This window comes from Coregonus lavaretus (genome assembly GCF_964263955.1).
Source record: "Coregonus lavaretus genome assembly, chromosome: 1".
Lineage (NCBI taxonomy): Eukaryota > Metazoa > Chordata > Actinopteri > Salmoniformes > Salmonidae > Coregonus > Coregonus lavaretus.
Window position 1 is genome coordinate 84,286,184 of NC_139988.1, and position 15,512 is coordinate 84,301,695.

General features: G+C 40.6%; 1 protein-coding gene across 7 annotated transcripts; it reads right to left on the reverse strand.

Moving 5' to 3' along the window:
- Positions 1–798: 798 nt before the first annotated feature.
- LOC311100164 (phosphatidylinositol 3,4,5-trisphosphate 3-phosphatase and dual-specificity protein phosphatase PTEN) lies at positions 799–13,224 on the reverse strand. Of its 7 annotated transcripts, none has more exons than XM_084140951.1 (10): positions 12,488–13,224; positions 9,867–9,951; positions 8,084–8,128; positions 7,117–7,160; positions 6,747–6,985; positions 6,345–6,486; positions 3,227–3,295; positions 2,670–2,836; positions 2,213–2,434; positions 799–1,814 (listed from the first exon to the last, which is right to left on the reverse strand). In XM_084140951.1, exons 1-10 carry the CDS (start codon positions 12,564–12,566, stop codon positions 1,629–1,631), a joined length of 1,278 nt encoding a protein of 425 aa, XP_083997077.1. In that variant the 5' UTR covers positions 12,567–13,224; the 3' UTR covers positions 799–1,628. The 7 variants fall into 7 exon arrangements, with proteins under 7 accessions (XP_083997077.1, XP_083997076.1, XP_083997079.1 ...); XM_084140950.1 differs by having other exon boundaries at positions 2,204–2,434; XM_084140953.1 differs by lacking the exon at positions 8,084–8,128.
- Positions 13,225–15,512: the final 2,288 nt, after the last annotated feature.

Here is a 15,512-nt window from a genome sequence, read left to right on the forward strand (position 1 = left end):
CAGATTCTTGGCTCCGTTATTGTTGGATCGTAAGCATGCAGCTTGGCAGTTTCAGCACCTTTTGTTGGATGTACAAGTGATCCGGATCTCATTGGACCAAATACGATAAGGCTGCAAAACAAGTCGTTCAAGGAGCCAAAGATCTGATGTCTCAAGAGAAAGAAACCTAAAAAGAGCTCCTAAGTTCACATATTATCCACTCCTGGGTTGATCAAAACCTGCATTAACACCCCTGGATCGGTTCACAGACGAAGCTTTACATTCAATCCCTCTCTGTCGCCTCAGTCTCTGACCAAGCGTCACCTCTCAGCCCATTGGCTTTACTGAACACTCGTCAAGAATAGGTCAGCATCACCACTTCTGGTGCGTCCATGCACATACTAAGATCACAAAAAGTGCAGTTTGTCAAAAAAACGTTCTGGAGACTGAGGCGGGAAACCGACCCAGATGCACTAATGCAGGTTTTGATACATGATGTAGTACAGCATGTTATAAGGTACACATTTGGAACAGATTACCCCTCTATAAGTACATGACACACTGAACATGAATTCAAAACATGATACCATTGTCCTCCGTGATGATCACCAAAACTGTATCATGTTACCGTTAACATTGGGGGGTACACGCTATGTACTGTATCATAAAAACACAAGGGCATTCTAAATGGCTTGTCAAAAGACAAATTATACCTGCAGATACCATGAAAATAAAGGATGCAATTTTTGACCTCCTGGCTAAATACAATCAGATCTTAAATGACTTTAGAAATCTTTTCTTTTCATTTTTTTTTTTTTTACATGGTATACAATTTATTAAACATGGATTCCAATAACATGCACACCGTTTGTCATTTAACTATAGTGTTCACGCTATTGCAACACTGGCTTCCCTGCCGTTTTGTCTTCTATTTCTCTAAACATAAAAACGTCAACAATACATGTGATACTGGGTTTCTGCATACCTTGAACAGACACGATAGAAGGAATGGACATTGGTTAGATGTCATGTAGCTTAATAATTATAATAATCACAATAATAATAATCATAAGTCGACTGGAGAAATTCTAACATGCAGTTTACACTGCACAAACTCATGTGAGACCACCTGCAAAAAGCACAAGAAGCATTCACAGTAGACAGGATGGAAGGGGTGGTAGGTGGGGGTGGTAGGGGCATGGTGGAGGGCAATGGATGAAGGGGGAGAAAGTGACAGAAGCACTGGCCTTGGTTTCCACAGGAGATGGAGCAGTGAAATTTAGATTTCCAATAAGCCTTTCCCATACCGGATCTCACATCTCCTGATAGCGGAAATCTTCTTCTCTAGTCTTTGACACAAAAAGGTATATTACATTACAGCTACTGAACCTTTTCCCACTCAACAACGGTATCAATACTTTCCGGATGAACGAGCTGGGGAGGGGCAAAAAAATTCAAACGAATAAAGAAAACTTGGTCAGCATTATTGTTCCTAAAATTGGTGGCATATTCCGTGACGCAAATGTCCTGCTGCCGTAGGTTGGTGGGGGAAAAGGTACTTGCTTTGCAGTTTATATTCAAGTTCCTTTTTTCCCCTCTGAAAGTACGTATTTTTTTAATATTATTTTTTTTTACTTCCCATAAAAATCTCACACTTTTGTTATTTGCGTGTGTTGCTCGTCGTCGAACGGTTCGTTCTCCGGGTCAGAGTCTGTGGTGTCAGAGTATCGGTAATGGTCCGCCTCGTTGTCACTAACGTCTGGCGTTAGCGAGGTGGAAGTGCTGGCCTCAGAGTTGAAGATGTCCTCCACAGTCTTGGTAAAGTACAGCTTCACCTGGAGTTCCAGAGAAAACAACATTATTATCCACATACTGAAACATGGCAATGGATCTATACCAAGGGGAAACTACATTTCATCTGAGTGAAGCGGCGAGAGCATTTGGTCACACTATTTGGATAGTCCATCTGTAGATGCTCTAAAGATGGTCATACTATCAACAAACAAATCTGTTGATAAGCAACTGCTTGCTAAGGTTACAGTTAGGTTTAGAATAAGGGTTAAGTTTAGTAGATGGTCTGTAGAGGCTCTATAGATGGACTATCCAAATAAAGTGTTACCGCGCATTCATCTTGGCACAAAACATTAGTCAAATATTTCGCCAAACATTTATCAAAAAGGTATTTTTTCCCAACCCCCCCCCAATCAAAGAAAGTCTCATTCACCTGACTGACCTTGAAGTTGGGGGAGAAGTATCTGTTTGCTTTATCCTTGTTAGCCTTGTCCAGGTCGTTCTTCGTCAGTGAGAGGATCAGGTAATCCTTGTCGTTGTCCCCCGTTCCTCCTGTTTGGATTCCTGCCTGCTCCTTTGGCAACGTCCCATTCTCAACCTTCTCAAAGTTCTCCTCTGGTCCAGGGACGAAAAAGGTGTTCACCCAGAAATGGAACATCTTGTCCTGATGGAAAAACACATGGAGGAGGGAGAGGTGAATATAAGGGAAGACTTAACTCCAAAAAGCAGTTACATTATCTCAACCACGACACAAAATATAGGCTATACTCCAATCCAAAATCATAACTCATGATGTGTTTTTTCAGTTAAATCTTGCCATCCCTCAGTGAATCAGAATAGGCTACAATACCTCATTTAATATGCATATAAAAATCTAATCGTACAATCAAGAACCACACCTTCTTCATCATTTTATTCTGTTTGTGGAAGAACTCCACCTTGATGTCTCCACACACGGGCAGCGGCTGGGGGAACTCGAAGAACACGTACTTCTCCTCCTTCCGCGTGTTCACCGGGTTGGACGTGTGGATCTTTACCTTAAGCTGGTACACGACAAACTGAGGATCTGTGAACAACAAGTTAACACCAGTCACTCTCCTGGTGGAGACACAGCAACTACAAGCAAGTACATATTATTTACATCTCGGTAAATTAGGAATGGAGGACCGAAAAGAAAATGGATAGAATTACGTAGTACCACTGCCAGGAATATTAAATATAGAAAAGACAGTTACAATAACATGCTATAAGGGCCCTAAGAAGAGAAGAGTTGACCAAAACCAAGCTCATATAAGGGAGCACTTCGGCTCTAGGATCAGTCCACTGAGGTGGTGGGTGGTGGTGGGGGGGAGGGCAGAGGTGATAGTTACCATACCAAGTTCAACACCAACTTAAAAACCGACAACAACCTCGTAGTCAACAGGTAAACATTGGATGAAAAGCTGATTAGTATTACCCCAGTGCCAATTCCCTTTCCTGAAACCATGTGGAATCTGCTCACTCTTGTTTTTAACGGAAGTGTCCCCTTGGAAAGAGAAAAGGAGATTAACAGAGTCCTGCGGCAGCCCTGCCTGGGCTTAGGTACAGCTGGGTTATCATCAGGGCTATGTACAAACACACTGTAGAATATACATGCTTACAACCATTCATAAACCGATTCTAACTCACCATTTCAACATGCGGACAGCAACGTCCCGTTATCAAGTTATTAGGACCTTAACCAGTATAATAATTATGTAACAGCGCTTAAAGCAACAGCGCTTAAAGCAATCATAATATTCATAGTAATGCATTTCCTAACATATAGGCCTTAAAAAGCATCAGCTAACATTTTCCAGAAAACAATCTTTGCATTACTCGCATTTACTAAGAATCATTTTATGAGGGGCAGGGGCTTGGGCGTTGAAATTAAAACCACTTCAATACTTTGCGTGTTGTGCCATGTGAACTTACCACATAGGGTGTGTGTGTGTGTGTGTGTGTGTGTGTGTGTGTGTTCAGAATAGGGCTAAAATAACAGGGATTGACATTAAAGTCTGAAAGGCACTTGCCAATCAGCAAGTCAGGGGTATTTTTCATTTGCCCGAAAATGTAAATGAGCTATTTACAAGCAGAAGTGCCATATATTGCCTGCCTTTCATCTACACATAATGGAGGAATCAGAAAGACCAGTACTGGAATTCTGTGTTTTCACTTGTTTTTTGGTTATATATTAAAATAAATAAATATATATATATATATAAAAATGAACCTGCCCAATAGGCCAACCTCAGAAAAGGCTGCTCAGTTCACTTGCCCCAGGCAATAGGTCAACCGATAGAAATATGGGTAAACAAGTGAAGAGGTTAAAACGCCAGACACAGCTGACAAGAGCAGCCACTGACGACAACCACACAGAGTCGGGGGTTGTTATAGCATAGTAGGACTGGGAACTACCAGGGACCTCACAATACGATATTATCACCACACCTAGGTGCCGACACCAGTTGTATTGCGATTCGCACGGTTCTATATGCATTGCGATTCGATACTGCGATTTGATTGTGATTTGATGTTCCAAACATATTGCTTACTAAATCTCTGCTGCAGAGAGAGCATTAGAACATTTGTTTTGATGAGTCATGGTAATAAAAGTGCTGAAAACATGTTGGCTCACTATTTAAAAAGAAGATGAAGAACAAGCTATACTTTTGGCCAGTGTTTCCCCTATATTTATTTAGCAGCGGAAGGCCGCTGAAACTAAATCATTGCCGCCACTCCAAAAAATAGGATTTGTAAAAAGAAAATAATTTTCCGGATGGTAAAACGTTTTCAGTATAAACTTAAACGACTAAAATCCAGATAAAGTATCTAGAAAAGATAACGGAGCTATACATTTTAAAATAAGATAATATTTGAGAACCACCAAAAAAATTAAACTATACAGTCAGGGAGAATCTAAAATTCAAAATATGTCATGGCATGGGGCCCCCATTGATTTTGTTAAAATATTTGACTCACTCAGATAGCATAACATGACATAAGCAATGGCAAAATGTATAGAATTGCAGGAAATTAGCTTTAACAGCAACATTTTGTTTCTGCGGCCAAGTGGAGGGCCTCTAAAATGTTGGGTTGGAGACCGCGCCATTGGCCAAGGTCCACTACCACCCACCACGCTAACTGTGCCACCGCTGCTGGAAACTATTCTAGGGGAAACACTTGTTGCCGCAGGTACAGCCAACTAGAGCTAGCTACCAAAAAAGTAATAATTAGTCAAATGTATCGATATAACGTACACTGAACAAAAATATAAAATGCAACAATTTAGAAGATTCTACGGAGTTACAGTTCATATAAGGAAACCAGTCAATTGAAATAAATGAATTAGGCCCTAACCTATGGATTTAACATGACTGGGCAGGGGCGCCTGGGAGGGCATAGGCCCACCCACTGGGGAGCCAGGCCCAGCCAATGATAATGAGTTTTTCCCCACAAAAGGGCTTTATTACAGACAGAAATACTCCTCAGTTTCATCAACTGTACGGGTAGCTGGTCTCAGACGATTCCGCAGGTGAAGTAGCCGGATGTGGAGTTCCTGGGCTGGCATGGTTACATGTGGTCTGCGGTTGGACATACTGCCAAATTCTCTAAAACAACGTTGAGGCGGCTTATGGTAGAGAAATTAACATTCAGTTCTGGCAACAGCTCTGGTGGACATTCCTGCATTCAGCATGCCAATTGCTTCTTGATATGCCACACCTGTCAGGTGGATGGATTATCTTGGAAAAGGAGAAATGCTCACTAACAGGGATGTAAACTAATTTGTGCACAACATTTTAGAGAAATAAGCTTTTTGTGCGTATGGAATATTTCTGAAACATGGGACCAAGACTTTACATGTTGCATTTATATTTTTCTTCAGTATAATTCCAAAATAATATTGCAATATATCGTTTTTTACCCTCATCACTATATCATAGGTCCATATAAGTCTTCTGGCAATCCAGCAAGGTATATGCCGCCTTCAAAACAACTGGGAACTCTGAAATCTCCGAATTACGACTTCAGTGCGTTCAAGACAACTGGGAACTCAGAGGGGAAAAAAAGAGCTCAGACTGGGAAAAATCTTTTTGAATTGTCATCCAAACTTGAAATTCCAAGTCGGAAACTTTCTAGAGCTCCGACTTTCTGACCTGAAGATCATTGACGTCATGATTTGACCTTGTCGGTCGTCCCCCCCCAGTACCCAGCTGTCTTGAACGCACGAATAAACCCCTTATTCTCTGATTATACAGCCAAGTCAAATGACCAGTGAGCCAAGCAAAATAATAGCAGTGAAACCACACCATTTGGACTAGCATAACCATCATTGCAAAACGGTACGTTCCACTGTGGTTAATGTCTGCTTTGCATGGAGAAAACGGCAAAATAACATGCAACATCGAGAAGCAAAGCTGTGCAGAGCAAAGCAGAGAACAGAGGCAGGACAATTAACTGAAGCTCACATTGTGAAAGTGTGAAAGCCAGTAGCACACAAGCCAAAGGTCAGGAGGATACAGGAAAGAAACAGGATTGACAAGGAAATCACTTACGACATGTTCCGCCACTGAACATGGGCACCGTCTCGAACACCATCTTGTGGAAGAGCAGAGCCACTGGTTTGTAATCCAGCTGGTTCTTTAGAAGGTGACTATAGTAGTAGACATAGCGCCTCTGGCTGGGGATTGTCACTCCCTGAATGGGACAGAGAAAAACTTAGTGAAACTGAAGATTTTCTCTGTCAGTAAAGAGGATTTTTACGATTTGAAGCCTTTATAGGAGCCTCGAAAATGTTCAAGTTATGAAGATAAGCCTTTTGACCAATCACGTCAGATCTTTTCACATCAGCTCTTTTTCAGAGCTGATCTGATTGGTCAAAAAATACCATTTAGATAAGAAATATAATAATTGGGCTGCCTGTGTAAACGCAGCCAGACTGGAACAATAAAATGTACCTTCTTATCTCTGGTCCTGACTTCTCCGTAGAAGTCCAGAGCTTCTTGTGCTTTGAGGAACTTGCCCCGGTGTAACAGGTAAGCACAGATCATGACACCCGTACGTCCCTTTCCAGCTTTACAGTGAATCGCCGCCACGTGATTGTCGTCCTCACTTAACCACTGGTCAAGATCTTCGCAGAACGGTTTGATCAGCTCCAGCTGTGGGGGATTGTGATCCTCAAACGGATATTGTGCAACTGGAGAGAGACGGAGATAGACCGAGCTCAGTTAGATATTGTCACACATGGGTTTTTTAGTGAAAGACTAAACTAATCAATGACAGCCTGAATGAAAGTGATGATGGTTTCACTGCGAGGTAATGTCTCACCTCTGCAATTGAATTTGGTTGCGTCATAATGTCGCTCAGCGCACCTATAAAGGGACAAACAAAAATGTTGTTATAGTAGCAGACTACAAAGGGGAGCATTCTTTCATTTGTATAATCGATCTATCAGCATACAGATTATTACAGCAACTGCAACCTCATGAATTCCACACAGATTCAGCCAACTTAAATAATATATATATTGTCTTTATTGCACTCTCTCTACATCTCATGTTCACTAAGTTAAGATGATTGTTATCAATGAGAAACCTGAGGTACTTTAGTATCTTTGCAGCTCGCAGTGAGTCTACTGGTCCTCTGTAGCTCAGCTGGTAGAGCACGGCGCTTGTAACGCCAAGGTAGTGGGTTCGATCCCCGGGACCACCCATACACAAAAAAAAATTATGCACGCATGACTGTAAGTCGCTTTGGATAAAAGCGTCTGCTAAATGGCATATCATATTATTATATTATTATTATACTAGGTAACGACTTCATACTGAGTAAGTAGGACGTTGTAAATTCCTTTTCCAGGGTAAAACTATACCAAACGGTTATGTTCTAACCCTTCAGAACAATGCTTAGGCCTATCCACAAAGAACCACTGGGCCCTATATTTCAAAAGTGATCTATCTGTATTTCGCCTAATGAATAGGATTCAACTCATAGAAATAGAATGAATAGAACAGACGAATCATTGACTTAAAATGGGGACTCCCGTTCTATTCACGCTTTCTATGCATTAATCCTATACGATAGGCAAAAACCGGATAGACAACTGGGCCCTGATGACTAAAGGCAAATAAGTGGCTACTGTGGTTTACATTCTAAAACAGAAGGGCTTTTCCTCCTCCAGGCCTATATTCCACAGACATTTTCTGCATTACATCAGACAACTTTGCAGCACAGCAACCGCCGCTGACCATACTGCATATGCACAAGCAAAATAGACAGACACCAGGGTACTCACAGATTATATATCTTGTAATGATTTTTGTGCTTAGAGTCCAGAAACCTGAGAGAGAGAAGATAATTACTTTTCCATCCAGAACACATTTGAGCTAATTCTGGTCCGACTTAAACCTTTCAACACTAACGGCCCTCTAAATCACTAGCTTAAACTGAGCATAATGACAGCATGGCGCAGACAGGGGGGGCAGACTGACGGGCTCTCAGACAAGCTAAATAATACAGTGTTACAACATCGACTATCAGTAGGGTACGTTGGTTGCTCAGGTTGGCTCACATCTAAAAACGACAGGTTCTGGGAAATGACAAAGGCTGTTTTCTCTGTTCACATTTCCAAAAGCCCACACCTTTGAGTCTACATCCTCAAATCAAATTGTTTATTTGTCACATGCGCCGAATACAACAGGTGTAGACCTTACCGTGAAATGCTTACTTACAAGCCCTTAACCATCAATGCAGTTAAGAAAATATTTACTGAATAAGTAACAATCAAATAACGAGGCTATATACAGGGGATACCGGTACCGAGTCAATGTGCAGGGATACAGGTTAGTCGAGGTAATATGTACATGTAGGTAGGGGTAAAGTGACTATGCATAGATAATAAACAGCGAGTAGCAGCAGTGTAAAGAAAAAAAAAAGGGCCTCAATGCAAACAGTCTGGGTAGCCATTTGATTAATTGTTCAGCAGTCTTATGGCTTGGGGGTAGAAGCTGTTTAGAAGCCTTTTGGACCTAAACTTGGCACTCTGGTACCGCTTGCCATGCGGTGGCTGAAAGAACAGTCTATGACATGGGTGGCTGGAGTCTTTGACAATTTTTAGGGCCTGCGTAAATCGAAGGAAATTGTTTGGACAATAAAACAAGCAGGGTCAGGTTAAGTTCACAGGTGGCTTGCAGGTCACTCCTTTGGTTTCAGTTGACACATCAGGCAAGCCTCTGAAGCTGGCATGACAGCCTGCATTTCAAACATTATATTCAGAGTCCGACCTCTGTCGCCCATATAACGATAATCAGTGAGAAACATGATCAGGGATTTTTCTGCCATATAAACCCTTGGGCAGGCCTCCTAAGCGTGTTTTTGGGACACCTAAGACCCAACTGTAAAACATTTATAATAATAATAATAATAATAATAATAATAATTTGGGAAGGAAAAACATTTTCAGTGTAAACTTAAGACTTAAACCAGATATAAAGTATGTAGAAAAGATAATGGAGCTATAACTTTAAAAAATAATATAATCTCTGAGAACTAACATTCACCAAAAGAGTCAGGGGAACTAAAAATTCCAAAAACAATACATTTAACAGTATTGATTTTGTTATTAAGTTTGAGCAAAAGAAGGCAAAATGCATAGAATTGCCGGAAAATATCTTTACAAACTGCTAAATTCTCTCAGCCCCATGGCAGAATACGTAAAATCCCTGGAAATTAGCTTTAAAACTGCAACATTTTCTCTCAGCGCCATGGCTAAATGTGTAAAATTAACAGAAATGTACTTTAGAAATGCTAAAATATATCTTGCCGCCATTGAGAAATTCTGAGATTTGCAGGAAATTGGCTTAAAAATGATAACATTTCTTTTTTTTTTTAAACAAGATGGGGCCCTCTAAAATGTTCAGCCTCGCCGACTGTGCCCATTGGGTTTGGTTAAGGTAGTTAAGACATGTTACCTACCTGCTGTTTTCATAGTTTACTTTTTCCCCCATTCCTTTACATTCTAAGAAACCCCTTTATTTTTGACAGGGACATCGACATGAACATTTAGGAGAAGTACTTACCGTACTACGTCATCAATGTTGTTTCTGTAGACACCCTCAAGTCTTTCAGCAGGAAAGCCCATAGCAATGATGTTAGGATAAATATCTGAACGCAGGAGTCAAGGAAACCAGGAGGTTGGCTTCTTAAAGGTCAGACTAATGAAAGGAATTACACACACCCAGGCCAATACAATAACCCACACACAATTATGTTTGTTTAGCAATCGTCATTCAATTCACATAGACAATCATCGTACAATACAAACAGCTCCGTGATTTGCCCAAACATAGATGGCTTATATCATAGCTTACATCATACATGCATTGCTTATCACGACAGATCAATCACGGCAGAGCAGTATGGAGAACAGGACAGAGCCTGGGTAATATAGAGCAGAGCAGACCATCATCACCTCTTCGAAAGAAAAAGCATTACATCACTCACATCGATACAGGTATAAAAAACCTCAAGTGCTCTAATTTCCGCATGCCTTTTCACTTGGGAAATATATCCATGCACAAAAAATTGATTTATGCATACAAAGATGACCTATTTGGTCAAATAATTCATCAGAATTGGCTACTACTAAATGAAACGCATACAAAACATGATCTCTAAATTATTCTTCCATGTTTACTGTTCATTTACTGAAACACGGGCCGTCTCGTCACAAACTTACGTATCCTGATAGTGTACTTTACATTTGAACTGGCATAAAATCACAATGACGTCATGCTCAAAAAGTACATGAGACTACTGCAATGACAAATGCACTGGTCAGCATGAGCAGAGCTTCACATGAGGTAACTGTTCCTATCAAATAAATAGTCAATGGAATGAATGGGATCAATTCAATTGTCACAGAACATAAGCATCTCTCTTGGTTGGACTAGATCTCCCTTGAAAATGAGATGTTATCTCAATGAGACTAACCTGAATAAATAAAGGTTAAATAAAATAAATAAATAAAATAGGCCTGCCATTTTCCAGCAACACCATTTAGGATAATACTTTTCATATTTGTAATAGCACAGTTAAGATCTGGTGTGGAGGCATTGCTGCCAATTTCAAATCTCATCACTATTTTAAAGCCAAACCCTAGAACTGGAGTGGAATCATTACATAACAGGAACAACCATGGCTACACTGCCTTCCCGAACACTGTCACAATGACCACACAAAGTCTGGCACAATAGATATCTCTAAATATGTTTGATGGAACAAGGTGATTTAGCTATAATCCCATGGTCTCACTCATACATATAACTCAAAAAATACTTAGTTTGGCAAACCCAGCTCTGTTTAGAACATTTTAAAAATGCACAGAGCTTCCTGAGAACACAACCTCCATCAAAGGGTCATAGCCACAGCAAAGAGAAGTTGACCAATTCAAGTACAAGAGATAACTGAACATGCTAATATTGTACAACAGTACTAAGCCACACTTCCTCCATCCAATTACGCTCATAACCTTTAATTGGCTTTTATCTATGTATTCTACATGCACCTACACTTTCACCATTTGATTGCATACCAAGGTTAGGTGACGCATTTCAGACATAGCCAACTTCTGAACAGTATTTTAGAGAATTCTCTTTTCCTGTCATTTGTCACTAAACACTTTATCCCTAATATTATATATATCAAATCAATACAAACATGCTGAACTCATTAAGCTAGACGAAAAAAGTGAAGACATCTGAAGAGAACCAAACCAATCGTCTAACAGTACTGATTACGTTCATTCAAGCGCCATGAAATTGGCACATTCCACCAACTAGCAAGTGCTATTATAAATAGTTACCCCTTACGCTGATAATGATTCAATGCTTTTGGGTCTTTGTCTGGCTAGAAGGAGAACGACTGATTGTGAATATAAAGTTAATCTAATCCATTATAGCTCGTTACATTATTATGTAAGCCAGAGGACCTTAATAATGCGTCGCAAAAAGGTTGATCTCTTTGTTCCCCATCCAGGGGAAGCTAACTATATATTACCCAACTAACCAGTTACATTTTCAGTTGACATCAACCAAACAATTAATTAAGACCTCAAATTATCAAGATAAATTTGCTAGACATAACGTTATCTACCTCGACATTAGCCAGCTACGTTATCCATGATGTTGAATCTCTCATTCAGTTATCATGATGACGATTGACGTGCAAACTACTAGCTAGCGAAGCTAACGTTATACAAGCTATGGGATTGATCTAGCTAGTTATCAAGGCTGCGTTAAGTTTCACAGGACATACACCGTTCTCAAATACTGTAGCAATTTAGCAAAGAGTAGGTTAGCATCGAACCTGGCTGGCTAATTAACCTAGCTAGCTAGCCAGCCAGCTAGTTGACCAACCAGTGACGAGTAAGCGAGCCAACCAACCAGACGTTCTGTCATTAGCTGCCTAGCTAGCTTTCACATAGCTAGCTAGCTTAGCTAACTATATATTTTTTAATTAATACTCACTGACTTCACTAATATTAGTTCACGTTAGCTAGCTAATCGTTTTTTGTAGAAAGGTTAAGTTAGCGATCTAGGTATTATAGCTAGTTAGGAAGGTAACGGTAATGCAGACAAATGAACATACTAGTCAGACATAAAAGCTAGCTAATATTACGGCCATTCAACAAAAAGGATACAAGTCAAGTCCAAGTCAAACCCATCCTCCTGGTATCTCCTTTTGTTTCGGCTGACAATTTCCTTTATGATTGCAGCCATATCTGTCACAGGAGTCTTTAATGTTTTTATATAACGAGAAAGTATTGTTGTTGCCTTTGTATGAAATGCTGCCAATATTTCTCCCTCGCAATCCCGTTGGTATCAAACGTTGACAGCTAGCTAAGCTAGCCGTGCTAGCTAGAATAGCTTCTGCTGCTGCTGGGTCATAAAGGAGGGCCTCACTCCGTTCCACCACAGGCCCGGCTTCCCAGATCCCACAATTTGACACAAAATCCTCCAGATGAATAGGTGATTAATTATCCAGCCCTCGAACCGTTGTATTTTAAGAGAGTACCAAGTATCTGATTTCGCCAAAGGCGCCGTGATTATGCCAGAAAAGCGGAGAGAAATCTCCCCGACGTTCCTTGCCCAGAATAGTGTCTGACTGTGACACACACTCGATCTCCGCACACACGTAGCTAGATATGGCTAGCGCATCTAGCTAGCATGTCAATTCTTCAACAAAAAAAAGGAGTCATCCGATAAAACGATCCACGTCGTCGGAACTAAAAAATATGACCGAAAAATTGACAGCCTCCACCTTAAACATAGCTAACAAATCTGTGTGATTTTTTTTATATTTTATTACTGGCCTGCACGTCTTCCCTGGCCTGACACGTCCCTCTCCCTACTGACTCGCTTCTCTCCGGCTGCACTCGCAAACTTCCATCATGGCTTCCGTTCCAATTGAAAAGCGATACGATTGTACAGAATGTTATGCCGCAGTGTAAAATAGTTCTTCAAAGACATCTATCCGGCGAAACACCGCTAGGGCAACACGTAAAATAGTGCAGAATATATTGACAAAGCAATACATTATATAACGAAATATGTATCTTTCATTGTATAATTGCATTTATAAGAAATTATTTTCATCTGTGGCGGAAGGACATGGGCACAGAACAGGGAACTAGCTTCTCTATCATAGTCACGTGTTTCTATAATTAGGGAAGTTTACAATATTTCATTTAGGATTCATGACATTGACGTATATATAATCAAATCAGAGACTTTGCGTTGTGTAACTATATACTCGGTGTGCTGGATGCATTTGATGTAGCCATTTTAAACAAGTAATTCCATTGTGTCATGGCATTGTATAAGCCGTTGGATCAAATTGCAGGTGTATTTGATGAGGAATCAATACCTTGTTTGTTGCCTTTTCACTTTGCGTATAGATTAGGAAACAAAAATAAGAAATAAACAGTACCTTTCACTATGCATTGCGCTTATCACCATTTAAATGTTTCGATACTTGACAAATTCCAAGTTGTTGCACATTCTGCAGTGTATTGCAGCCTTTTCACTATGCATATAGACTAGGAACCAAAAATATACAGTTATTGCACATTATGTAGTGTCTGTCTTGGTACCTTGACTTTTCCTAGTTCTCTACCCGGACAGGAGCTTGTGAGCGAGTACTAGTTGTGGTCACTGGACTTGCGCGAATAGTTGTGTTATGGCGCCACCTGTCAGATTTGCATGGAACACGAAGCACAGTATCCTGACCTACACATTGAGTAAAAAAAGACAAAAACGTTTTATGATAGGGGAGTAGCTTATTTTGTACCATATGAGTTGTAGCCATCTCATTAAATCCATAGTTTTACATGTGTGGTTCTTTACCTTGAAGAATCTTCGTTCAACACTGTCCTATTCCACAGAAACATTGAGGAAATTATTTGACCGTTTCTATTCCAAAACGGTAGGGGGCATCTGTCAAGCAAATTGCGCCGAGCCTCACGCTGAAAGGGACATGAGCAAGAGTGGAAGCGCGAGGTAATTGTGAATTGTTTCGCTCTCAAGAAAAGGGCGCCATTGAAAGGAGTGATTACTGGGGTAGCAGTAAATGTAAAAGTGGATCAACTGAAGGAGATGATTCCCGGTGTGTGTGATGCTCGTCGTTTGGTGCGACGCAAACAGGGTGGCTAGAGTGTCAGTCATTGTCAGTCATTGTCTGTTCTTTTGAGTTTTGAAGTTGAGTCTTTGCCTGACAAAGTGAAATTTGGATATATAAATTATCCTGTGCGAGCATATGTGCCGAGTACATTACGATGTTACAGGTGTCAAACTTATGGGCATGTGGCAGCAGTATGTAGGAGGGAGATTCCAAAGTGTGAGACAAAAGAGTGTGAAGCAGTGGGGAAGGTATTGGTATGTGCTAATTGTAGGGGTGGCCATGCGGAGGCAGTGAAGAAAGTAGAGGAAGAGGGGTCAAGGGGGGGAGTGGTGAGAGTAGGAGATATGTACTAGTACAGTGGGATAGGCAAACAAGTGATATATGTTAAAGTAAGATTGGATTTTTAGCGTTTATAGCAATGGTTATTAATTGTACTGCAGGGATGGAACGTAAATCGAAGAAAATGGAGGTTGTGGTGGCAAAGAGATATTCGGGTGTGCGAGACTTGACAGCAGAAGAGTTAAGTGGTGATGTCCCATCATTTCAGGTTGAGGGCATGAGGTAGGAGTGAGTATATTTTTTATTTTTTTTGTCATTTAGCAGACGCTCTTATCCAGAGCGACTTACAGTTAGTGCATACATTTTCATACTGGCCCCCGTGGAAATCGAACCCACAACCCTGGCGTTGCAAGCGCCATGCTCTACCAACATTTACATTTTAGTCATTTAGCAGACGCTCTTATCCAGAGCAACTTACAGGAGCAATTATGGTTAAGTGCCTTGCTCAAGGGCACATCAACATATTTTTTCACCTAGTCGGCTCGGGGATTAGAACCAGCGACCTTTCGGATACTGGCACAACGCTCTTAACCACTAAGTTACCTGCCGCCCTAGTCCAACTGAGCTACATTGGGCCTAGTGGAGAAGGGTGGGGTTAATTATTAGTAATAGTTTTTGAATTTGTGAGTGTAGTGTTAGATGTTAGGGTATTTCTTTGCTTTGCTTTATTTTATTTTTCAAGGAAAATAAAAGGGAGTTGTACTTCA